General features: G+C 39.0%; 1 protein-coding gene and 1 non-coding gene across 23 annotated transcripts in view; both read right to left on the bottom strand.

The window, feature by feature from the left end:
- The window catches only part of NEK10 (NIMA related kinase 10), a 266,823-nt gene that overhangs the window by 148,298 nt on the left and 92,682 nt on the right, over positions 1–25,843 (bottom strand). For all 22 annotated transcript variants that reach the window (XR_008523824.2, XM_054552456.2, XM_054552461.2 and 19 more), the window contains one exon: positions 779–854. Coding sequence is in view for 21 of the 22 variants with exons in the window: in XM_054552456.2 (XP_054408431.2) it covers positions 779–854 (76 nt within the window). In the remaining variant the exon portion in view is untranslated. The remainder of the gene's footprint in view (positions 1–778; positions 855–25,843) is intronic.
- On the bottom strand, positions 10,060–10,163 carry LOC112132812 (U6 spliceosomal RNA). The gene has a single exon (XR_002914533.3). It is a non-coding gene; the product is annotated as a U6 spliceosomal RNA (small nuclear RNA).

Raw genomic sequence — 25,843 nt, 5'->3', positions numbered from 1 at the left:
GTGTCTTGATTGCTTGACCTGTTGAATCAGATTTCAGAATATTTCCCTGAAATCTACTTTTCTACTCACTATCATAACTGTTTGCTAATTTCAGCAGATTCAGACAAATGACATGTGATCAGCAAAAGAAGATTCTTACTTCATAATAATTAATGGCTTGCAAAGGAACCCCCAAAGTATGCCAAAGAATTTAAGTGTCTCTATTTATCAAAATATAAACACTCATTTATCCAAGAAGCAACTTACTTTGTAAACATATGTCTAAGTATACATGTCATTATTTATTCATTCATGCAATAAAGTTTATTCAGTGCCTATTATTTGCCAGATACTAGGATAGGTATTAGGGTACAAAAATCCTTGCCCTGCACTTGAATGTTTATAGGTAGAAAAGAGAAAAAGAGTCATACATACAAGTGGGTATAATAAAATGTCCCAAGTATCATGTTGGGTAGCATATCTATTACTTCATTCTCAGATTCATTCAACAACTATTGCACCTCTACTATATGCCAAGGATCATTTCAATTTACAATTGATAAAAGTAATCCCCATGAGGGGCATGATACCTTAGAAGAAAGATTATTTTTGTGGTGGTTGTTTTAAGCATACATAATGATCCACAATTCTAGTAATGTGTATTACCTAGATAATTGAAAAAACTTATAAAATAAGCTTTCTTTCCTGAAATTCTCTTTCCTTTGCAAGTCAATAATATAAATGAAAGCCCATATCAATTAAGCATGATGTTTGAGAGCCATAAAAGAATTGTCCTTACCAAGAATACAGGATTGTTCCAACCACAGACGTGAGTTTACTGTTTTCTTGTTTTTGCTTTGCCAGGCCAAAGTCAGCTACAATTCACAAAACAATGAAATATGTTACTATATTTTCCCAGAGTTAGCATTATTCCTTAGCATTTGACAATCTACACAATAACTACTACACTTCATAACCGAAGGTTTTTCTTTTCTTAATGCTATATATTTTGATATAATGAGGTTTATCATTTAAAAAAACATAAAATAAGTCTTGCTCACTGAAACATAGGACAAAGTACTTATTGAAACGGTGATTCCAATTTTTAGGTTATCCTTTATAATTTTTAAGTAAACAGAATAAATCTAACATTTGGCATACGGCAGTCATGACCTGGTCAGGCTAAAAGAAAAGTAAGATACACCCAAATAAATACCATGAAGGCCTGAAAACCTAAAATTAACTGGCATCAGCGTGTACTAATCACAGTACAAGTATGTTCAAAATAATATCAAGATATTTATATATCAACAAAATATTCTGATTTTTATCACAGAACACCAAATATCTATATTTAATATTAGCACAATCTTGTACTTTTCAAAATATCTTCAGGTACTTGTCTTTTTTTCTTTTTTTTTTTTTTTTTTTTTTTTTTGAGACAGAGTCTCGCTCTGTCACCCAGGCTGGAGTGCAGTAGTGTGATCTTGGCTCACTGAAACCTCTGCCTCCCAGGTTCAAGGGATTCTCATGTCTCAGCCTTTCAAGTAGCTGGGATTACAGGCACGTGCCACCATGCCCGGCTAATTTTTGTAGTTTTAGTAGAGACGTGGTTTCACCACGTTGGCCAGGCTGTTCTTGAACTCCTGACCTTGTGATCCACCTGCCTCGGCCTCCCAAAGTGCTGGGATTACAGGCGTGAGCCACCACGCCCAGCCTGTCTTTTATAAACCACTCAACAACTTAGGTGAAAATGATAAAAACAGATATTTTTCCTATCCGTTTGCTACAGATTCATAGACATTTCAAGAAATTTAATTACCAGGATTGGTAATTAAAAAAGACAATGCAGAACCAGGGCAAGAAATCAAGTTGCTTTTCCTAACAAAGATTGATATTCTTAATATCATGTTGTAAAGCACAGAAAATGCTCATGGAATTTCACTGGAACAAACTTCAATGCAGTATTTGATTATATATACTAAAACATCTTTCAAGTCGAAAATATTCCAAAGTCGTTTCATTTCAAAATAATAAAAATTCACTTTATTAATAATAATACACATTTACTAAACAACAAGTTTATACTAACACAAATTCAGCCACTTATATGAATTGCCTCATTTAACAGTCATAGCACTTTGAAAGATAGGTATTATCATTAGTATAGCTTAGTGCTTAAAAGCCAGGACTCAGGAACTGGACAGCCTCAATCTGAATACGGACTCTATTATGCGCAACTTGAGTAACCCTGGCAAGTTAATTAATCTTGCTTTCCAATAGCTTTCTTTTTTCTTTTTTTTTTTTTTTTTTTTTGAGACGGAGTTTCATTCTGTCGCCTAGTCTGGAGTGCAGTGGTGCAATCTCGGTTTAATGCAAGCTCCGCCTCCCGGGTTCACGCCATTCTCCTGCCTCAGCCTCCCGAGTAGCTGGGACTACAGGCGCCCACCAGCAAGCCCAGCTAATTTTTTTTGTGTGTGTGTTTTTAGTAGAGACGGGGTTTCACAGTGTTAGCCAGGATGGCCTCCATCTCCTGACCTCATGATCCACCCGCCTCAGCCTCCCAAAGTGCTGGGATTACAGGAGTGAGCCACTGTGCCTGGCCTCCAATAGCTTTCTTATCTGTAAAATAAGGATTATAATAATATAGTACTGATATATACTGTAAACAGAATAGTATGAAAGTAACATTTAATAATTTAATATATGCAAATATCATGTATGTATTTCATATATATATTTTTATTATACTTTAAGTTTTAGGGTACATGTGCACAATGAGCAGGTTAGTTACATATGTATACATGTGCCATGTTGGTGTGCTGCACCCCGTAACCTGTCACTTAACATTAGGTATATCTCCAAATGCTATCCCTCCCCTCTACCTCCACCCCACAACAGGCCCCAGTGTGTGATGTTCCTCTTCCTGTGTCCATGTGTTCTCATTGTTCAATTCCCACCTATGAGTGAGAACATGCAGTGTTTGGTTTTTTGTCCTTGCGATACTTGGCTGAGAATGATGGTTTCCAGCTTCATCCATGTCCTACAAAGGACATGAACTCATCCTTTTTTATGGCTGCATAGTATTCCATGGTGTATATGTGCCACATTTTCTTAATCCATTCTAACACTGTTAGACTTTGGGTTGGTTCCAAGTCTTTGCTATTGTGAATAATGCCGCAATAAACTTACGTGTGCATGTGTCTGTATAGCAGCATGATTTATAATCCTTTGGGTATATACCCAGTAATGGGATGGCTGGGTCAAATGGTATTTCTAGTTCTAGATCCCTGAGGAATTGCCACACTGACTTCCACAATGGTTGAACTAGTTTACAGTCCCACCAACAGTGTAAAAGTGTTCCTATTTCTCCACATCCTCTCCAGCACCTGTTGTTTCCTGACTTTTTAATGATTGCCATTCTAACTGGTGTGAGATGGTATCTCATTGCGGTTTTGATTTGCATTTCTCTGATGGCCAGTGATGATGAGCATTTTTTCATGAGTCTTTTGGCTGCATAAATGTCTTCTTTTGAGAAGTGTCTGTTCATATCCTTTGCCCACTTTTTGATGGGGTTGTTTTTTTCTTGTAAATTTGTTTGAGTTCATTGTAGATTCTGGATATTAGCCCTTTGTCAGATGAGTAGGTTGCGAAAATTTTCTCCCATTCTGTAGGTTGCCTGTTCACTCTGATGGTGGTTTCTTTTGCTGTGCAGAAGCTCTTTAGTTTAATTAGATCCCATTTGTCAATTTTGGCTTTTGTTGCCGTCGCGTTTGGTGTTTTAGACATGAAGTCCTTGCCCATGCCTATGTCCTGAATGGTATTGCCTAGGTTTTCTTCTAGGGATTTTATGGTTTCAGGTCTAACATTTAAGTCTTTAATCCATCTTGAATTGATTTTTGTATAAGGTATAAGGAAAGGATCCAGTTTCAGCTTTCTACATATGGCTAGCCAGTTTTCCCAGCACCATTTATTAAATAGGGAATCCTTTCCCCATTGCTTGTTTTTGTCAGGTTTGTCAAAGATCAGATGGTTGTAGATATGTGGCATTATTTCTGAGGGCTCTGTTCTGTTCCATTGGTCTATAACTCTGTTTTGGTACCAGTATCATGCTGTTTTGGTTACTGTAGCCTTGTAATGTAGTTTGAAGTCAGGTAGTGTGATGCCTCCAGCTTTGTTGTTTTGGCTTAGGATTGACTTGGCAATGAGGGCTCTTTTTTGGTTCCATATGAACTTTAAAGTAGTTTTTTCCAATTGCGTGAAGAAAATCATCGGTAGCTTGATGGGGATGGCATTGACTCTATAAATTACCTTGGGCAGTATGGCCATTTTCATGATATTGATTCTTCCTACCCATGAGCATGGAATGTTCTTCCATTTGTTTGTATCCTCTTTTATTTCATTGAGCAGTGGTTTGTAGTTCTCCTTGAAGAGGTCCTTCACATCCCTTGTAAGTTGGATTCCTAGGTATTTTATTCTCTTTGAAGCAATTGTGAATGGGAGGTCACTCATGATTTGGCTCTATGTTTGTCTGTTATTGATGTATAACAATGCTTGTGATTTTTGCACATTGATTTTGTATCCTGAGACTTTGCTGAAGTTGCCTATCAACTTAAGGAGATTTTGGGCTGAGACGATGGGGTTTTCTAGATATACAATCATGTCATCTGCAAACAGGGACAATTTGACTTCCTCTTTTCCTAATTGAATACCCTTTATTTCCTTCTCCTGCCTGATTGCCCTGGCCAGAAATTCCAACACTATGTTGAATAGGAGTGGTGAGAGAGGGCATCCCTGTCTTGTGCCAGTTTTCAAAGGGAATGCTTCCAGTTTTTGCCCATTCAGTATGATATTGGCTGGGGGTTTGTCATAGATAGCTCTTATTATTTTGAGATATGTCCCATCAATACCTAATTTATTGAGAGTTTTTAGCATGAAGAGTTGTTGAATTTTGTCAAAGGCCTTTTCTGCATCTATTGAGATAATCATGTGGTTTTTGTTTTTGGTTCTGTTTATATGCAGGATTACATTTATTGATTTGCGTATGTTGAACCAGCCTTGCATCCCAGGGATGAAGCCCACTTGATCATGGTGGATAAGCTTTTTAATGTGCTGCTGGATTTGGTTTGCCAGTATTTTATTGAGGATTTTTACATCAATGTTCATCAGGGATATTGGTCTAAAATTCTCTTTTTTTGTTGTGTCTCTGCCCCGCTTTGGTAACAGGATGATGCTGGCCTCATAAAATGAGTTAGGGAGGATTCCCTCTTTTTCTATTGATTGGAATAGTTTCAGAAGCAATGGTACCAGCTCCTCCTTGTACCTCTGGTAGAATTCGGCTGTGAATCCATCTGGTCCTGGACTTTTTGTGGTTGGTAAGCTATTAATTATTGCCTTAATTTCAGAGCCTGTTATTGGTCTATTCAGAGATTCAACTTCTTCCTAGTTTAGTCTTGGGAGGGTGTATGTGTCCAGGAATTTATCCATTTCTTCTAGATTTTCTAGTTTATTTGCATAGAGGTGTTTATAGTATTCTCTGATGGAAGCTTGTATTTTTGTGGGATCGGTGGTGATATCCCCTTCATCATTTTTTATTGCGTCTATTTGATTCTTCTCTCTTTTCTTCTTTATTAGTCTTGCTAGTGGTATATCAATTTTGTTGATCTTTTCAAAAAACCAGCTCCTGGATTCATTGATTTTTTGAAGGGTTTTTTGTGTCTCTATTTCCTTCAGTTCTTCTCTGATCGTAGTTATTTCTTGCCTTCTGCTAGCTTTTGAATGTGTTTGCTCTTGCTTCTCTAGTTCTTTTAATTGTGATGCTAGGGTGTCAATTTTAGATCTTTCCTGCTTTCTCTTGTGGGCATTTAGTGCTGTAAATTTCCCTCTTTGAATGTGTCCCAGAGATTCTGGTATGTTGTGTCTTTGTTCTCGTTGGTTTCAAAGAACATCTTTATTTCTGCCTTCATTTCGTTATGTACCCAGTAGTCATTCAGGAGAAAGTTGTTCAGTTTCCATGTAGTTGAGTGGTTTTGAGTGAGTTTCTTAATCCTGAGTTCTAGTTTGATTGCACTGTGGTCTAAGAGACAGTTTGTTATAATTTCTGTTCTTTTACATTTAGTGAGGAGTGCTTTACTTCCAACTATGTGGTCAATTTTGGAGTAAGTGCGGTGTGGTGCTGAGAAGAATGTATATTCTGTTGATTTGGGGTGGAGAGTTCTGTAGATGTCTATTAGGTCTGCTTGGTGCAGAGCTGAGTTCAATTCCTGGGTATTCTTGTTAACTTTCTGTCTCATTGATCTGTCTAATGTTGACAGTGGGGTGTTAAAGTCTCCCATTATTATTGTGTGGGAGTCAGTCTCTTTCTGGGTCTCTAAGGACTTGCTTTATGAATCTGGGTGCTCCTGTATTGGGTACATATATATTTAGGATAGTTAGCTCTTCTTGTTGAATTGATCCCTTTACCATTATGTAATGGCCTTCTTTGTCTCTTTTGATCTTTGTTGGTTTAAAGTCTGTTTTATCAGAGACTAAGATTGTAACCCCTGCCTTTTTTTGTTTTCCATTTGCTTGGTAGATCTTCCTCCATCCCTTTATTTTGAGCCTATGAAATTCTGGGTTGAAAATTCTTTTCTTTAAGAATGTTGAATATTGGCCCCCACTCTCTTCTGGTTTGTAGAGTTTCTGCCGAGATCAGCTGTTAGTCTGATGGGCTTCCCTTTGTGGGTAACCCGACCTTTCTCTCTGGCTGCCTTTAACATTTTTTCCTCCATTTCAACTTCAGTGAATCTGACAATTATGTGTCTTGGAGTTGCTCTTCTCGAGGAGTATCTTTGTGGCGTTCTCTGTATTTCCTGAATTTGAATGTTGGCCTGCCTTGCTAGATTGGGGAAGTTCTCCTGGATAATATCCTGCAGAGTGTTTTCCAACTTGGTTCCATTCTCCCCGTCACTTTCAGGTACACCAGTCAGACGTAGATTTGGTCTTTTCATATAGTCCCATATTTCTTGGAGGCTTTGTTCGTTTCTTTTTATTCTTTTTTCTCTAAACTTCTCTTCTCACTTCATTTCATTCATTTGATCTTCCATCACTGATACCCTTTCTTCCAGTTGATCGAATCAGCTACTGAGGCTTGCACATTCGTCACGTAGTTCTCATGCCTTGGTTTTCAGCTCCATCAGGTCCTTTAAGGACTTCTCTGCATTGGTTATTCTAGTTAGCCATTAGTCTAATTTTTTTTCAAGGTTTTTAACTTCTTTGCCATGGGTTCGAACTTCCTCCTTTAGCTTGGAGTAGTTTGATTGTCTGAAGCCTTCTTCTCTCAACTCGTCAAAGTCATTCTCCATCCAGCTTTGTTCCATTGTGGTGATGAGCTGCATTCCTTTGGAGGAGGAGAGGCACTCTGATTTTTAAGAGTTTCCAGTTTTTCTGCTCTGTTTTTTCCCCATCTTTGTGGTCTTATCTACCTTTGGTCTTTGATGATGGTGATGTACAGATGGGGTTTTGGTGTGGATGTCCTTTCTGTTTGTTAGTTTTCCTTCTAACAGTCAGGACTCTCAGCTGCAGGTCTGTTGGAGTTTGCTGGAGGTCCACTCCAGACCCTGTTTGCCTGGGTATCAGCAGCGGAGGCTGCAGAACAGTGGATATTAGTGAACAGCAGATGTTGCTGCCTGATCGTTCCTCTGGAAGTTTTGTTTCAGAGGAGTACCTGGCCGTGTGAGGTGTCAGTCTGCCCCTACTGGGGGGTGCCTCCCAGTTAGGCTACTTGGGGGTCAGGGACCCACTTGAGGAGGCAGTCTGTCCGTTCTCAGATCTCCAGCTGCATGTTGGGAGAACCACTACTCTCTTCAAAGCTGTCAGACAGGGACATTTAAGTCTGCAGAGGATTCTGCCTCCTTTTGTTTGGCAATGCCCTGCCCCCAGAGGTGGAGTCTACAGAGGCAGGCAGGCCTCCTTGAGCTGCGGTGGGTTCCACCCAGTTCCAGCTTCCCAGCTGCTTTGTTTACTTACTCAAGCCCGGCAATGGCAGGCACCCCTCCCCCAGCCTCGCTGCCGCCTTGCAGTTTGATCTCAGACTGCTGTGCTAGCAATGAGCGAGGCTCCCTGGGCGTAGGACCCTCCGAGCCAGGCACGGGATATAATTTCCTGGTGTGCCATTAGCTAAGACCATTGGAAAAGCGCAGTATTGGGGGCGAGTGACCTGACTTTTCAGATGCCATCTGTCACCCGTTTCTTTGGCTAGGAAAGGGAATTCCCTGACCCCTTACACTTCCCGGGTGAGGCAATGCCTCGCCCTGCTTCGGCTCACGCTCGGTGTGCTGCACCCACTGTCCTGCACCCACTTTCTGACACTCCCCATTGAGATGAACCTGGTACCTCAGTTGGAAATGCAGAAATCACCCATGTTCTGCATTGCTCATGCTGGGAGCTGTAGACTGGAGCTGTTCCTATTCGGCCATCTTGGCTTCACCCCCATGTATGTATTATATATAAATACATGTAGTAGAGTATTAAATAACTGATGTATATTATTATTCAATTATCACAATTACCCATTTTATAGATGAGGAAACAGGCTCAGAGAGAATGTGTGACTGCCCAATGTCTCACAGGGAGAAATTAACAAAGTGAGATATTAATCTGGGGTTGCTTGATTCTAAAGCCCCAAATCTCACCAAGACACTGCCAATATAGAAAAATAAGGACCAGATCAATTCAATGATAAACTCAACCAAACATTTAAGAAATATATACCAATTCTACTCAAACTCTACCAGAAAATAGAAGAGGGAATATTTCCCAAATCATTTCATAAAGCCAACATTACATCATTCTAAAACCAGTCAAAGACATGACAAGAAAAGAAAACTACAGAACAAGAGCCTCATGAACACAGACACAAAAATTATCAACAAAATATAAGTAAATCAAATCCAGTTACATATAAAAAGGATAATACATAATGACCGAGTGGGGTTTATGCCAGAAATACAAGGCTAATTTGACATTTAAAAATTCCTTCAGTGTGAGTTCAATAGAAGCCCGAATGCCAGCAGTATGCAATATATCCATGTAACAAACAGGCACATGTAGCCCCTGAATCTAAAATAATTTTCAAATAAAAATTCATTGGCCAGGTGTAGTGGCTCACACCTGTAATCCCAGCACTTTGGGAGGCCGAGGCAGGTGGAGCAACTGAGGTCAGGAGTTCGAGACCAGCCTGGCCAACATGAGGATACCCCATCTCTACTAAAAATACAAAAAAATTATCTGGATGTGGTGGCAGATGCCTGTAATCCCAGTTACTCAGGAGGCTGAGACAGGGGAATCACTTGAACCTGGTGGGCAGAGCTTGCAGTAAGCCAAGATCATGCCATTGCACTCCAGCGTGGGCAACATGAACGAAAATCAGTCTCAATAAATAAATAAATAAATAAATAATAATTTTTAAAAATCATCAATGTAGTTCACCAGATCAGTATATTAAAGAAGGAAAACCATATGATCATCTCAACAGGTGTGCAAAAAGCATCCGCAAAATTCAACATCTATTCCTTTCAGCTAAATAAGAATAGATGGGTACTTTCTTAACCTGATAAACAGCATCTACCAAAAAAAGCTGTAGCTAATAGTCTACTTAACGCTGAAAAACTGAGTGTTTCCCTTTTAAGTTCAAAAACAAAACATGTCCACCATTCTCAGCATTCCTAGTCAACATTCTACTGAAGATTCAGGTAAGTACAATATGTGCATATGAATTTTTGTGGGAACATAATTTTATATTTCCCTTTGATAAATGCCTTGGAGTGGGATTATTGGATCATATTATAAGCATGTGTTTAATTTGATTTTATAAAAACTGCCAAGTCAAAATGTTTTCCAGTTTTTTCTCTCACCAGAAATTTGAGCATTCCAGTTGCTTCTGCATCCCTATCAGCATTTAATGTTGTCAGTTTTTGTTTAATCAGCCATTCTAATAGGTATGTAGTGATATCTCACTATAGTTTTCATTTGCATTTCCCTAGAGCTTATTGGTGTTGAACACTTTTCATGTACTTATTTGCCATCTGGGCATCTTCATTTAAAGAAATGGACCACTTCATGCATTTGCATGTCATCCTTGTGCAGGGGCCATGCTAATCTCTGTATCGCTCCAATTTTAGTATATGTTCTCGCACAGTGAGCACCTGGGTATCTTCCTTAGTGAAGTGGCTGCTCAAATTTTCGCATTTTTCATTAGGTTATTTATTTTCTTATTTTTGAGTTTTGGATATAAATTATTTGCCAGATATACAATTTGCAAATATTTTCTTTTTTTTTTTTTTTTTTTGAGAAGGAGTCTCACTCTGTCGTGCAGGCTGGAGTGCAGTGGTGCAATCTTGGCTAACTGCAAGCTCTGCCTCCCGGGTTCACGCCATTCTCCTGCCTCAGCCTCCCAAGTAGCTGGGACTAAAGGCCCCCACCACCACACCCAGCTAATTTTTTTGTATTTTTAATAAAGACGGGGTTTCACAATGTTAGCCAGGATGGTCTCGATCTCCTGACCTTGTGATCCACCCGCCTTGGCCTCCCAAAGTGCTGGGATTACAGGCGTGAGCCACTGTGCCCAGCCTACAATTTGCAAATATTTTCTACTAGTCTGCAGCTTATCTTTTCATTCTCTTAATGTTTTTCAAAGAATAGAAGTTTTAAAGTTTGATTAAGTCAAATTTATTTATGTATTTTTTTTAATTTTATTATTATTATTATTATACTTTAGGTTTTATGGTACATGTGTGCAATGTGCAGGTAAGTTACATATGTATACATGTGCCATGCTGGTGCGCTGCACCCACTAACTCGTCATCTAGCATTAGGTATATCTCCCAATGCTATCCCTCCCCCCTCCCCCCACCCCACAACAGTCCCCAGAGTGTGATGTTCCCCTTCCTGTGTCCATGTGTTTTCATTGTTCAATTCCCACCTATGAGTGAGAATATGCGGTGTTTGGTTTTTTGTTCTTGCGATAGTTTACTGAGAATGATGATTTCCAATTTCATCCATGTCCCTACAAAGGACATGAACTCATCATTTTTTATGGCTGCATAGTATTCCATGGTGTATATGTGCCAGTTTATTTTACATGTTATGGCTTTGATGTTATGTCTAAGAAATATTTGCCTAGCCCAATACTGTAAAGACTATATCCATTTTTTTCTTCCAGAAGTTTCATAATTTAAGTTTCATATAGTGCTATGATCTAAGCTGAGCTAATTTTTATATAAGATACAATATGTAGGTTGGGGTTCTGATTTTTTTATGGGGATTTGCAACTGTTCCTGCACCATTTGTTGGAAATAGCCCCTTCCTCTCTCTGAGCACCAGATTTACATATTCATCTGGATAATCAAAACTTTCACTTAAGTGTCTCCTAGGCATCTCAAAATTAACACACTCAAAGAGAATTCTCAATCTTAACCCAAACAACTCCTCCTTGGTTCCCCATCTCAGTAAGTGGCACCATCATTGACCTAGGTACTTTCCTTAGTTCTTGTGCTAGCTGTCAACTTATTCCCTTTCAGCATCAAATCCACCCTTCATCATTGCCCTGCTTTGTTAGTGGAGCTGGACCTTGATAATGTCTCTCCTTCGCCAGCTGGCTTGATGTAAAGCTTTGTCAGTAGAGGGTGCTGAAGAGAAACTACAGGAGAGGCTTCTCTTCTTTTCCAGGTTCTGACATGCTTCCTCTCTTTCCTTGCTCCTGTAGCACTTGTGCAGTGTGCAGGATGCTTAGTGGTGCTCACTTCCCCTGGAGGCAGCTTCGTAGACAGTTCCACTGGCATCGTATCCAGCTCCCTGGCAAATTTTGCAAGCACCCCAGCAGACAACATACCATGAAATTCTGCTGGCATCTCAGCTGTTTTCACAACACCTCCACAGGTAGATTCCCAGTAAGTTCTACCAGCATTCTAGCCAGGCTCAGTCTAGCTAGTCTCACGAGCACCCAAGCCAACAGCTTCCTACTGAGTTCTACTCATACCCCTGAAAATGGCTTCCTGAAAAACATGGTCATCATTCCAGGGGCAGCTTTCTGTTTGACAGCTTTATCCTGCAGCATTTCAATGCAATTTCTGCCATCGGTGGGCTACAGTCATACCCTCTCCAACAAAGTCTGGATCTCAGCCCTTGAGAAGAGGGGCTCTCTTAAAATTTGCTCCTTCTTTGTATAGTTTTCCTCAGACCTAGAGTTAGTAGCTGCTTATATATGTATACCTCATTTTATTGTGCTTCACTTTATTGCACTTTGCAAATATTGCATTCTTTTTTACAAATTGAAGGTTTGTGGCAACCCTGTATCCAGCAAGCCTATGAGCGCCATTTTTCAACAGCATCTGCTCACTTTATATGTCTCTCACATTTTGGTAATTCTCATAATATTTCCAACTTTATTATTATTATATCTGTTATGGTGATCTGTGATTAATGATCTTGGATGTTACTATTGTCATTGTTTTGGGACACTACAAACCATGCTCATATAAGACGGCAAACTTAATTGCTAAACATTGTGTGTGTTCTGACTGCTACATTGACTGGCTGTTCCCCCACCTCTCACTCTCTATGAGCCTCCTTATCCCCCTAGACACAGCAATATTGAAATTAGGCCAGTTAATAACCATACATTGGCCTCCAATCATTCAAGTGAAAGGAACAGTCATACATCTCTGACTTTTAATCAAAAGTTAGAAATGATGAAGCTTAGTGACAAAGGCATGTCAAAAGCTGAGACAGGCTGAAAGTTAGGCCTCTGGCATCAAACAGCCATGTTGTAATGGAAAAGCTCTGGAAGGAAATTAAAAGTGCTACTCAGTGGAGCGGCACTTCTGAACACACAAATGATAAGAAAGTAAAACAGCCTTATTGCTGATAAGGAGAAAGTTTAAGTGATCTGGACAGAAGGTCAAACCAACACATTCCCTTAAGCCAATGCCTAATCTGGAGCAAGGCCCTAACTCTCTTCAATTCTGTGAAGGCTTAGAGAGGTGAGAAAGCTGCAGAAGAAAATCTGGAAGCTAGCAGAGGTTTGTTCATGAGGTTTAAGGAAAGAAGACATCTCCATAACATAAAAGTGCAAGGTGAAGTAGCCAGTGCTGATATAGAAGCTATGGCAAGTTATCCAGATCTGGCTAAGACAGTTGATGAAGGTGGCTACACTAAGGAATAGATATTCACTGTAGACAAAATTCCCTTCTACTGAAAGAAGATGCCATCTAGGACTTTCATAGTTAGGGAGGAGAAGTCAATGCCTGGCTTCAAAGCTTCAAAGAACAGGCTGGCTCTCTTATTAAGGACTAATGCAGCTGGTAATTAAGTTGAATCCAATGCTTATTGACCATTCTGAAAATCCTAGGGCCCTTAAGAATTTTGCTACATATACTCTGCTTGTTGTCTATAAGTGGAACAACAAAGTCTGAATTACAGTACTTCTATTTGCAGTATGGTTTACTGAATATTTTAAGCCCACTGTTAAGAATTACTGCTTAGAAAAAAAATCCTTTCAAAATATTAGTATTTGTTGACAATACATCTCATCACTCAAGAGCTCTGGTGGATATGTGAAAAAAAGATTAACGTTATTTTCATGTCTGCTAACACAACATCCATTCTGTAGTCCATAGACCAAGGAGTCATTTCTACTTTTACTAATTCAGAGATACATTTCATAAGGCTATAGCTGCCATATATAGTGACTCCTCTAATGGATGTGGGCAACGTTTACCTCCTGGAAAAGATTCACCATTCTAGATACCATTAAGTACATTCATGATTCATGGGAAGAGGTCAAAATATCAACACTAACAGGAGTTTGGGAGAAGTTGATTACAACCCTTGTGGATGACTTTGAAGGGTTCAAGATTTCAGTGAAGAAACTCACTGAAGATGTGGTGGAAATAACAAGAGAACTAGAATTAGAATAGGAGCCTAAAGATGTGACTGAATCATTGCAATCTCACAATAAAACTTGAATGGATGAGGAGTTGCTTCTTCTGAATGAGCAAAGAAACAGGTTTCTTGAAATGGAATCTACTCCTGGGAAAGATGCTGTGAACATTGTTAAAATGACAAGAAAAGATGTAGAATATTCCATAAATTTAATTGACATGGAGGCATCAGGGTTTGAGAGGATTGACTCCAATTTTGAAAGAAGTTTTACTGTGGGTAAAATGCTGTCAAACAGCGTTTCATGTTACAGACATTTATTTTGTGAAAAGAAGAGACAATCTCTGCAGCAAACTTCACTGTTGTCTCATTTTATTAAATTGCCACAGCCACACCAAACTTAAGCAACCACCACCCTGATCAGTCAGCAGCATCAAGTCATGACCCTCTACCAGCAAAAAGATTATGACTTGCTGAAGGCTCAGATGATTGTTAGCACTTTTTAGCAATGAATTATGTTTTAATTGAGGTATGTGCCTGAATTGCTTTTTAGACATAATACTATTATTGCACACAAATAGACTATAGCATAATGTGAACACAACACGTGTACAAACTGGAAAACCAAAAAGTTTATGTGACTTGCTTTATTGCAATATTTGCTGTATTGTGGTGTTCTGGAACAAAGTCCACAGTATCTCCAAGGTATACCTGTATATGCTATTCCTGTGTTCTTTATTGGGTTATCTTTAACCCTTTGTAGTTAATCTTAGTACTAGTTAAAAATCATTTTAATACATGAAACTTGTCCTGTTAAAATTACTCGGTGGTTCCTGTCTCATGAATGAGTCCTGACTGATATAGTTCCTCACTTTCCTTTACCACAGCAAAATCCTATTGTTTCTACAAAAAGTTTATATATATATATATATATATATATATATATAGTGAATTAGGCCACCTCTCATCACCTCCACTGAAGTTGTAATTTTGAAAAATGTTTACCAGTTCTTTAACATTCCTCCCTTCAGGAGGCGAATCTTAATTGTCCATCTGTTATGTCTGGATGAGACTTGGTAACTCATGGCTAATGAACTGAATATAGCAGAACTGATGAGATGTTACTTCCAGGGTTAGGTTATAAAGAAACTGCAGCTTCCAATTGTGTTGTGCTCTCTCTTGCTCACTGACTCTCTCTCAGAACCCAGCCACCATGTAGAATAGTAAAGGTTATTCTGCTGAAGAGGTTATATAGAGGAGAGTAGCCCTCGAGGATAAAAGGCCAAATGGAAGAGAAATGAGGCACTCACTCCAGTCAAAACCCAGAACTCATTGCCAGCCATGGTAGTGAACCTTCTTGGAAGCTGACCCTCCAGCCCCAGTCCAGGCTTCAGATGATGCATCCCTGGCTGACAGTTTGACTACAGCCTCATGAGAAACCCTAAGTCAGAATCACCCAGATAAACTGCTCCTGGACTCCTGACCCTCAGAAACTATACGAAAATAAATGTTTGTTATTTTAAACCTCCAAATTTCTGGGGAATTTGTTACCCAGCAATGGATAATGAATACAACTGCCATCACCCGTCCATGCTGCTGTGACCTCTGACTGAGGCTACTGAGCTATTCCTCCTGAACAGACTCCCTCCCTCCATCTCTCCTCATGAAATATAATTTTCCACTTCAGGTCCAAAATGATCTTTTAAATATCTAAAGTAGCCATCACAATTGTCCATTTACTCATTTGTCACTACTTACAAGGTTAAAACTCTACAAAGACGTTTGATAAATACTAAGAATAAAAGCCAAACTACTACCAGGTCTATACGACCATACATGATCTGGGCGTTCAGAATGACTTTTCTAGTACACACTATAAAAAAAAAGTCCTCTCCTTCAATATTCTTCTATTACATTTATTTAATTCTTAACATATTTCATTATCTGAAATTACTTTATGTATTTATTTAGTATTTTTTCATTCATTTAGGGTCTGTCATTTCTAACTAGTATGAAAGATCCATGAGAGGACTTTGTATTGCTTATCCCTGTAGACTGATGGATACATATCTTTTAATACATGTATATGTACATATATAGGCATAACTATATGTATATCTATCTATCTTTCTATCTATCTATCTATCTATCTATCTATCTATCTATCTATCTATCTACCTATCTATCTATCTATCTGTCTAACCTCTCAACCTTATAGTACTATTCACATATAGGACATATTAGAAGAATAAATCACATAAGGTAGTGTTAACAACTATTCACAAACTAGATGGCTTGCTATCTTTCCCCTTTTATGTACTGGAGAAAATTAGTTAAAATTAAGCAATCACTATACAGAATAAAAATAGTATTCAATATTCACAACTTCAATATTTTTAGGGAGCCCACTATAATTTTAGCACACAATTCTTGACCAACTTATAACCAAAAATAATGCTTTGGCTTTTCTTTCTAACGCTATGTAAGAGTCATCTTATTCTTACTAAAATGCCATTTATTTTGAAAGGCAAAAACTAAGGAGCATTACAATGATTTTATTCACTCCAGTTAATTTAGATAATAGCAGACACTTGGACAGATATCCATAAAAACACAGAGACTTGAGAAGTATTCTTAAAATGAGCAAAAACTAATATTGTTTGGACATTTGGGAGACTTGGGTGGTAACAGAAATGTTTCTATTACTCTTTCCTCATTTGTGATCATATTTGGAGAAGAAGAAAATGTTTTATTTCAGAAATTGTACTCATAAAAGCATTCATGTGCCATTATAGGTATTCAAAATGACAACAGAAAACATTTTGCATACAGCACATTATGAAAAAAAAAATAGGATCCAAAGAAATTCTCCCCTTTGACAGAACAAATGATACAGAAAATGTTAAATTCTATAGCACGTTTACACTACAGCCCTACAATTACCAGCCTTCAGATAGAAAAGTTGTGTGGGCTTTGGCTGAGTCCCTAGATTCTTGCTCTCTGGTTTTCAAAAATGGCCTATAAAACTTACCTTACTGTTTGCAAAGGGTTGCTTCAACAACATCATGACGATAGGTGAAAAGCAGTTTGAAATACTGTATAGATGCAAGGTATTCCCATCCCTATCCACAGGGAACCCAGCTGTTCACTACCTTTCACCCATCACATATGTGTCAGTGACTTCCAAATTCAGCCATAAAGTCCCAGCCTTTGTCTGGGGTTTCACCTCCAGCCCTATAAAGCACCTGCCACTTCCCACCCAAGACTGGGCTCATCATTCAGTCATCAGGGATATCCCAGTAAACCAGATGGCATCTCATCTTCCCCATTTCCTGGGCTTGAAATCTTTGCCTTTTCTCACTTGCTGCTATATTCAACCCCTCACCAGCTCTTATATCTGCATCTTTCTTTTGATTTGTCTGATTATAATCTAAATGTGCCAGGAGCTTAGGCTCTCACTCCTCCTGCAAAAAAGAGGATGCACTTCTTTAGAAAGCTTTTCCTTTTAATCCATCCTACAGGGTATTTGACAATGAAACAATCTACCAACACCTGCCTTCATCACATCAGGCCCCCACTTATGTACCAGAAGGTCTTCTGATTGCTATTTTTTACAAAGTTTCCAGCTGCCTTATCTGGACTTCATGATTGTCCCTTTACTCATTTGTCCAACACTAACAGCATATGTTCTAGGTACTGAACCAGGTACTCAAGATAAGATGATAACCAGGTCAAAAACCATCCATGATGACACAGACTTTAGGGACCAGTGGTGTAGATACACATTAAATAAAGAATCACACATATAAATGTAAATTTACAGTTGTGATAAGATCATTAAAGAAGACTGACCTTCAACAAATCCCTGTCCCACTGACACTTCCTTCTCTGAAGGTCACTCAGATTCTAATCTCTGCCCCCCAACTGCTTCCTGACCTTCCCCCATATATGGGGTTAACAGAGGGTATTATAAGGAAAACAGCTGATTGGGAAAAGCCTCTGTGACAAATGATGACTGGGTTAACATCTAAAGGAAGGCAGACGTTATCTAGGTAAGAGGAGAAAGTGAAGAAGAGACTTCCAGGCAGAAGAAATGGCATGCTCAAAGGCCCTATGGTCAAGGGAAAATGGTCTACTGAGGAACTGCATGGTCAAATGGGGGTTATTGACAGGCTATGCAAGACCCTGCAGCCATGTTCAGATGACTGACCTCTCTCATAATTGCCCAAATTAAAATGTCTACTCCAACAAAGCTACTCATCCTTGTACGGCACTTGACCATAAGCATCTTGGTGCCTTTCAAACATGTCTTTTTCTTTACCTGAAATGGCTTCCTCTGAGAGAATACTATAGAGAGACTTGGTTAAGAGATGACCTCTAGAAGTAGACATGGTTCATTGCTGACACTGTCAATCTATAAACAGGGTAATTTAAGCAAGTTATCTAAACTCTCTAAGTCTTTTTCACTATCTTTAAAAGGCATCACAGTATTAAATGAGAAAATGCATATCTATCCTTTTATCCCATAGTAAATGCTCAAGGGATGTAGCTATGGGTGGTTGTTCCTTTCCTTCAAAGCATAGCTAAAAATTTTTATCATCTTAAAGATGTCTTCCCTGAGTAAAATGAAAATAATTAATGACCTGACAATTTCGGGAAATGATTATTTGAAGCCTCTATAATACTAGGCAATGACAAAGGAGTCTACTTGAGCACAACTGTAAAACAGGCCAGAATAAAGATCTCCAGCTCATTTACCACTCTACTGTTTCCTGCTGCCTCAGTAAATGGAATGGCTAACCTACAATGTCCACAGCAACAGGACCATCAGTAACATCTTCTCAGTGCAGGAGTCAGTGAGGGACGGGAAGGAGTTTCCCAGGATAATGCTCAGAGTTTTCCCTCAACGAACCCCTGTCTCACTGCTACTTCCTCCTCTGAAGGTCATTCAGATTCTAATCTCTGCCCCTCAAACTGCTTCCTGACCTTCCGCTAAATGAAGTCCAACTACTATTAATATTAAAATTATTTCTAATTCAACAAACGGCATGCTAATTAAGTCTAAAGCAGATATTCCTAAACAAAGAGTTTGATGTTGGTGTGCCGGGGACCCCTGTACCATGCCACTTTCCACTTCTCCAAAGCTTCCTTCTCAAGTACAGACTCCACCAGGGATGAGGGAGAGGGAAGGAACTTCTCTTTCTCAACAGCATCATTATTTGCTTGATTTTATTGATGGAGTTATGATGACACAGAGCTTCATGATGAAAAATTCAACACCTGATAAAAGAGTGCTTTCTGAATTCTAGGTAACTCCATATCTGTGGTACATAAACATCACCTAGCTCTAAGATGTCTATCAACAGACTGGATCCTTGGAAAAACTAATGTCCTTAGCTCAGACTCAAATAGACACTATATCTGGGGTTAATGGGAAGTAAACCACAGAGGGCTCTTCTAAAATCATTCTTCAGAATGGGGTTTGTTTCTGGTTATTCAGTTGGAATAATGGAGCTCCGTACCTATAGCTCTAACATTACATAAAAGTGCCAAGGGCCAGACTCTTATAAAGATGGGAAGTCAGGGGTGCACTCTCTTTTTCTCACATATGTGCACACATGCAGGCATACACACACACACATGCACACACACACATACTGTGTGTGGCATGATACTAGTTCCTAAAAGGCCTAGGATGGAGATCAGGGCAGTACCTCTGAAGCTCCAATGGCTTTAGTAGACTTAGCTGGCTGGAAATGCTGATGACATAATCAGAAGCATAGTACTCTTTACCACTGAATTAGTCTCTATAAAAATAGGTACTACTGCCTACTCACTATGTTGCTTCAGAAAACACACTTTGGGAAAACTCACAGAGTGAAAACAACTCATCCAGAAGACATCACACATCAGATTCTACTCCCTCCATTTAAAAGCTCTCAGAGAACCAAATCATATCCCAAATACACACTAAAATGAACTCTGTTGTATTAACCTTAGTCTTTGGTGTTTTTATTTGGCCTTATAAACCTCAATTATGAGGTTACTATTTCCAACTTTCACCTAAGGTCATAAAAATTTGGTGTCTCCTTCTGTGCTCACCCAGTTCACTGTCTCATCAGAGGAGCATAACAATTGTCAGGGTTAGAAACTAACCCCATCTGGCTCTAACTTTGTTAAATTGCCATTCTTATCTTTTTCTTGTAGCCAACTCAAAATTACAGAATCTGAGAAATGCAGAATGACCCACCAAAGGTGTAAGAATCTTTAAAGTACTTCAGAAATTAGATTTTTTTTTTCACATGGGTTTTCATAAGTAAAGCATTAATATTTATTTATTTTTTTATTTTTTTTCTTTTATTATTATTATTATTATACTTTAGGTTTTATGGTACATGTGCGCAATGTGCAGGTAAGTTACATATGTATACATGTGCCATGCTGGTGCGCTGCACCCACCATCTCGTCATCTAGCATTAGGTATATCTCCCAATGCTATCCCTCCCCCCTCCCCCCACCCCACAACAGTCCCCGAAGTGTGATGTTCCCCTTCCTGTGTCCATGTGTTCTCATTGTTCAATTCCCACCTATGAGTGAGAATATGCGGTGTTTGGTTTTTTGTTCTTGCGATAGTTTACTGAGAATGATGATTTCCAATTTCATCCATGTCCCTACAAAGGACATGAACTCATCATTTTTTATGGCTGCATAGTATTCCATGGTGGCACATATACACCAGAAATTAGATTTGACTGAATTTCCTTTGACATTTCCTTTTTGTGTTATGAGACCCAATGGCAATACAAGGCAACTGTGATAACTTGACAAAAATATTCTTACTTTCTTGCTAACATGAGGCCAATATGTTAGACTGAGAAAAATTCCATGGTGATCCTTCTTACAACAGTTGCTATGAGGATATTTAACAAAAGTGGCTCAATATTCTGTAGTCTTTTAAGAGTACTCAAGTTGTGTCAGCTCAAACTCAAATAGACACTTTATCTGGTTAACGGGAAGTAAACCACAGAACAAGTTCAAAGCAAGACATGTCGACAGACCTACAAAAACCACGAATAGAGTCCATCATATATGTATTTGACCAGGAGGTTTTGTAAGTATATGAGTAATGTGCATATAAGGACTTTGAGTTCCCTATCAGAAGTGTAATACTAACTCTTTTTTTAATATAATGACACAGATTTCTCAGCCGCAGTTTAGCCAACCAATAGCAATCAAAAGTCCTCTAATCCTCTGAAAAATTTAAAATACTGAAGATTCTGGCAATACAGGGTAGGTCCAATTCAATGTCTGAAACTTTGGTGGCATTCGAGAAAGTAAAATTTTTTCTTTGGGTTACTGTTTGCTAAGATGACAGTGGAAACTGCTTGGACCTTTGCCCACGTGCTCATGCAATTTCTACATTAATATTCAACTCCTCTTGTTTTAAGCACTCTTTCTAGACAATCTTGGTATCAGATGGAGATCTCAAACCCAGGTATCGCCTCAATCTCTGCTCCCTATTTGTAAATGGCTTCTGAATATTTCCACCTGGATGTGTTTTTGTTCATTTGCTCATTAATTCATTCATTTGTTCATTCATTCTTCTATTCATTTAGTGAATAAAAATATTAAGTGCTATCAGAGAAACAAGGTCAAGAAAGTTCATTTCTCTCACCTCAAGGAGAAGATGGCAATAAGCCAGTGTTTTCAATACTTTGTGCCATGTGCTATGAGACAGGCAAGCCCAGTGTAATAAGGGATCCCAGAAACTGGACATATCAGATGTGGATGTCAAAGACGCCACCTGGAGGAAGGGCATTTGACTTGAGTGGCAGAAGGGAGGAGGAGCATTCCAGGCAGAGGGATGGCATGTTAGAAGTCCCAGAGGTATACAGCCACATTCTGTTCAGGAAAGTGCAATCTGTCTCGGGAGGTCAGAGCAAGGAGCAAGGAGGAGACTACGAAGAAAGGGCCTTGGGTGCCATAAGGAAACTAAACTTTATCTTAAATATTATAGGCAACAACTTGAAGGATTTTAACCAGAAGAAGAGCATAATCAGATTTTAACTAAGCACGTCCAAAACCTTACACCTAAATCTCTGCCAATGGCAGAGCAATCTTCACAAACTCGGCCTCTTTCTCAACTGTTCTCATACCTCACATCTCATTAACTGGCCGACAAATCTTTTTAATTCTGGGTCCCAAATAACTGCTGAATTGAGCCCCTTTTTCACATCCTCTTCTCCTGCTGTCATTGGAAAAACCCACATCATGACTTTCCTGGACAAAAGTGCAAGAGCCTTCAGTGGCAAACATTGTGGGCCAGCTCTCCAAAAGCCATCAACCAAATCCTCTCCCTTTCTCATCTCCAACTCTAGAGGCTGGAAGCTCACCTCAACAGTCTCTCTTACAATGAGGAGTAGTCACATGACTTGGTTTCAGTCAACACAATATAAGAAGGCTAATGGAGACCTTCTTTGAAAGATTTTCTTTAACGGTAAAAGCAGACAAGACAGCATTTGAAGAAGAGAATTTTTTTTTTCCTAGATTTTACCCAAGCAGCCACCTTGCCTCCTGTCTGAATTTGGTAATAACGTCTGGAGCTCTGGCAACCATCCTGTGACTATGAGATGACAAACATATGGAGAAGAAGTCAACCTGCTGGGGATACTGGAAAGAAAGGACAGAAAGGCCTAGATCATGGCTGATCTCCCTAGCTGCTGAACCCACCCTGGAACTACTCAGCCTCAGACCCCTTGTTGTGAGATAACTAAACATCCTCATGATTTAAGCCACTGTTAGTCTGGCTTCTTGTACCTGAACATATCCTAACTGATACATGTCCTAAACTGAGAATCTGGGTCCAGTCTTTTCCCACCATGCTCCCTCACCTACCATTTTAATAATCCTTCTACCTCCCAGATCTGATCATATAATTTCCAGTCTGAAAAATCTCTGAGGATAAGTCTTTGACCAAGCTCCCCACCCACCAAGCCTTCTTCATCTCTTGCCACATCAAACACCTTGATAGTCCCTAGAAACACTATACTCCTTCATGTCCCTATCTTCTGCATGTGCTATGCTCCTGCATTAACTGCCTTTACCCTTCCTGCTTAACTCTGCACCAAAAGATCCCTAAGGCAGAGTTAGTTACATTTTCCCCAGTGCTTATATAGCTGTGATAGACTATATAACCATTCACTCATATTCTCTCAGAGGAGGAATGCATCCACATCCTGCAAAACCTTTCTTTGACCAATGAAATCTGAGTAGAAGTAACATGTGTTACTTTGGGATAGAAGTTTTAGGAGCCACGGCATGGTTTCCCATGTTCTGTCTTTCCTGCCTCTGGGATGTAGAAGCAAGTACAGAGGAAGCTCCCTTATTGACACATAATGGACATGTAGCATTAGCAGGATAGGAGTATTGTTAAGTCAGGGGAAGACAAAATTTTCTGTAAAGGCCAGATAGTAAACATTTTAGGCTTTGCCTAAATGGGACTTATATGGTCTTTGTCATGTATTCTTCTTTTTTCAACAAGCATTTAAAAATATAAAAACCAGTCTTAACTCACAGGACATATAATAATAGGTCACAGCTTGATTTGTCCCACAGGCTGTATTTTGCCACTGTTTTAAGCTGTTGAGACTTTCAGGTTACTTATTACATGTTACAGTATTTGGCATATACATTCTAGCCTTCATCACTCTGTAACAGAACTATAAGCTTCATGAAGACAGGGGTTATGTCCTTCATGCTTGCTATGCTCACTTGTAGGATGTGTCAGCTAGGAAGGTAATTGCTGAGTGAATAACAGATGTTTTCCCCATAAGACTGTGAGCTCAGGGAGCAGAAACCATGGCTTTTCATCTTATATCTATCCCAGCAATGCCTGACCTGTGATAACATTTGATGGGCCTTGGAGCCTTTGATAAACTTTACACCGAATCAGGTTTGTTCTTGTTATCATCAGAGCACGTGCCAAATATCACTTGAGAAACAGAAATTCACACAGCCTGTTTGTCTGCAAGATGAACATGTGACCTTCTGTGTCATGTACTAAAGCCCATGTCTGAAATCTATTAACTGTAATTAAATGAGTTTTGTTTTTTCTTTTTTATTTGAAAGCAGAGGAGGCAAGGGGACATGGAAGGTTTACACTAAAATAAGGGTTTTTGAAAAGGTCAAGATATCTGGAATGGTGGGTTCAAGGGTAAGTTCAGTTTTACCAAATTCCCTTAAGAGTCATTTTGTAATGCGATGGCTCAATATGGACCTTATTTGGCAGGTGACAGTATTTAGGGCAAATGTTGACTGTGTTTCACCCCATGTACCACTGAGTCGGAGTCTGTTTCCTTGTATGGTTTCAAAGGCTGCAAATAAATGCAGGAGCAAGACCTGAACACGTGTCACAGCACATGTCATCAAAAGATAGTCTTTCAAATGGAAATATATTTAGACTTAAAAATATATAGCATTTGCAAAACCAAGCATAACAGAATATGTGAGTACTTTCTACTCTGCTTCCTCATCAAAGGAAACTCCTGCCAGCATGCTCACTATAAATAATTGCAAACCAGCCTCAATCTTAAAACATTTAATTCACCTATATTGAGAAAAACTAGAAGATGAAAATTTTAGTTTTCTGAAAGCTATTTTTTCTGATCACATTTTCATTACACTTTGTCTCATGCATCTTAAACATCATTTGGCAATTCTGTGTTTCTTTTCTGGAAGTAAATAAACCTTCTAGCACAAGCAAAGAGAAAAATAAAACATTACAAGGCTGCCCCTCTGTGGTAACATGCTTTCTCACCCACAGCAGCCAGCCCATTCTCACAGGCTCTACTAATTGCAGCTGCATTCCACTTCCTAAAATACAGAAATTTTATACACTTAGTTTTAAATTAATGCTGCAGGGTTTTAATTTAACCATAATCCCTCTTAAAGATAAGAGACTAATGGACATATTTACATTACATCAATAGAGATAGACACTGAAAAATATTTCAGCACTATTATATTTAAAATATTTTTTAAAGAATGACATCAAATCTCTGTGGATTATCTTTTCAGTCATAAAATCATTTTATATTCACTGAAAATAATGGGAGTACATCAATGCCCTAACCACACAATTGCTTTAGTGAAGAGAAACTAGACTAGGCTAAGATCCCATTCTGAGCTCACTGCTTCTGTATCTGACGGCTGCTAGCCTCACCAGTATGCCACCAACCTGTGCTGCTTCTTTATTTGAAACTAGGAAAATACTGCTTCACTTAAAGCTAAATGGCCTTAAAATTTGGAAGTAGGCCTGGCGTGGTGGCTCACGCTTGTAATCCCAGCACTTTGGGAGGCTGAGGCGGGCAGATCATGAGGTCAAGAGATCTTGACCATCCTGGCCAACACGGTGAAACCCCGTCTCTACTAAAATACAAAAATCAGCTGGGTGTGGTGGCATGCGCCTGTAGTCCCAGCTTCTCGGAAGGCTGAGGCAGGAGAATCACTTGAACCCAGAAGGCAGAGGTTGCAGTAAGCCAAGATCGTGCCACTGCACTCCAGCCTGGTGACAAAGTGAGACTCTGTCTCAAAAAAAAAAAAAAAAAAAAAAAAATCTGGAAGTAATTCTTTAATTTATAACTCCTAAGTAGAACTCTGATAAATATTAATAAGATTGAGTAAAACAACATTGAGGGGCAGGACAGAGATGGACAAAACAAAGGTTTGCTTATTTTTGTAAAACAAAGTAACTTTTTCTAGGGAGTCCAATGTGACTTCAATACAAGTAGAAATATATATATTTATTAGCGAATCAACATGAAAATGGGATGTTTTAAGTCAAATGTGTAAACTTAGAATGTAACTAGCCTGCCCATTTTGGGTTAAAAGGTGAATTGACCATATGTTTTTATCTCCTCTAAATCTCAAACCCTGCTAAAATGGAAAA

The sequence above is a fragment of the Pongo abelii genome, chromosome 2, assembly GCF_028885655.2.
Source record: "Pongo abelii isolate AG06213 chromosome 2, NHGRI_mPonAbe1-v2.0_pri, whole genome shotgun sequence".
Lineage (NCBI taxonomy): Eukaryota > Metazoa > Chordata > Mammalia > Primates > Hominidae > Pongo > Pongo abelii.
The sequence above is the reverse complement of the archived record's forward strand: the minus strand, read 5'-3'. Positions and strand labels throughout refer to the sequence as shown.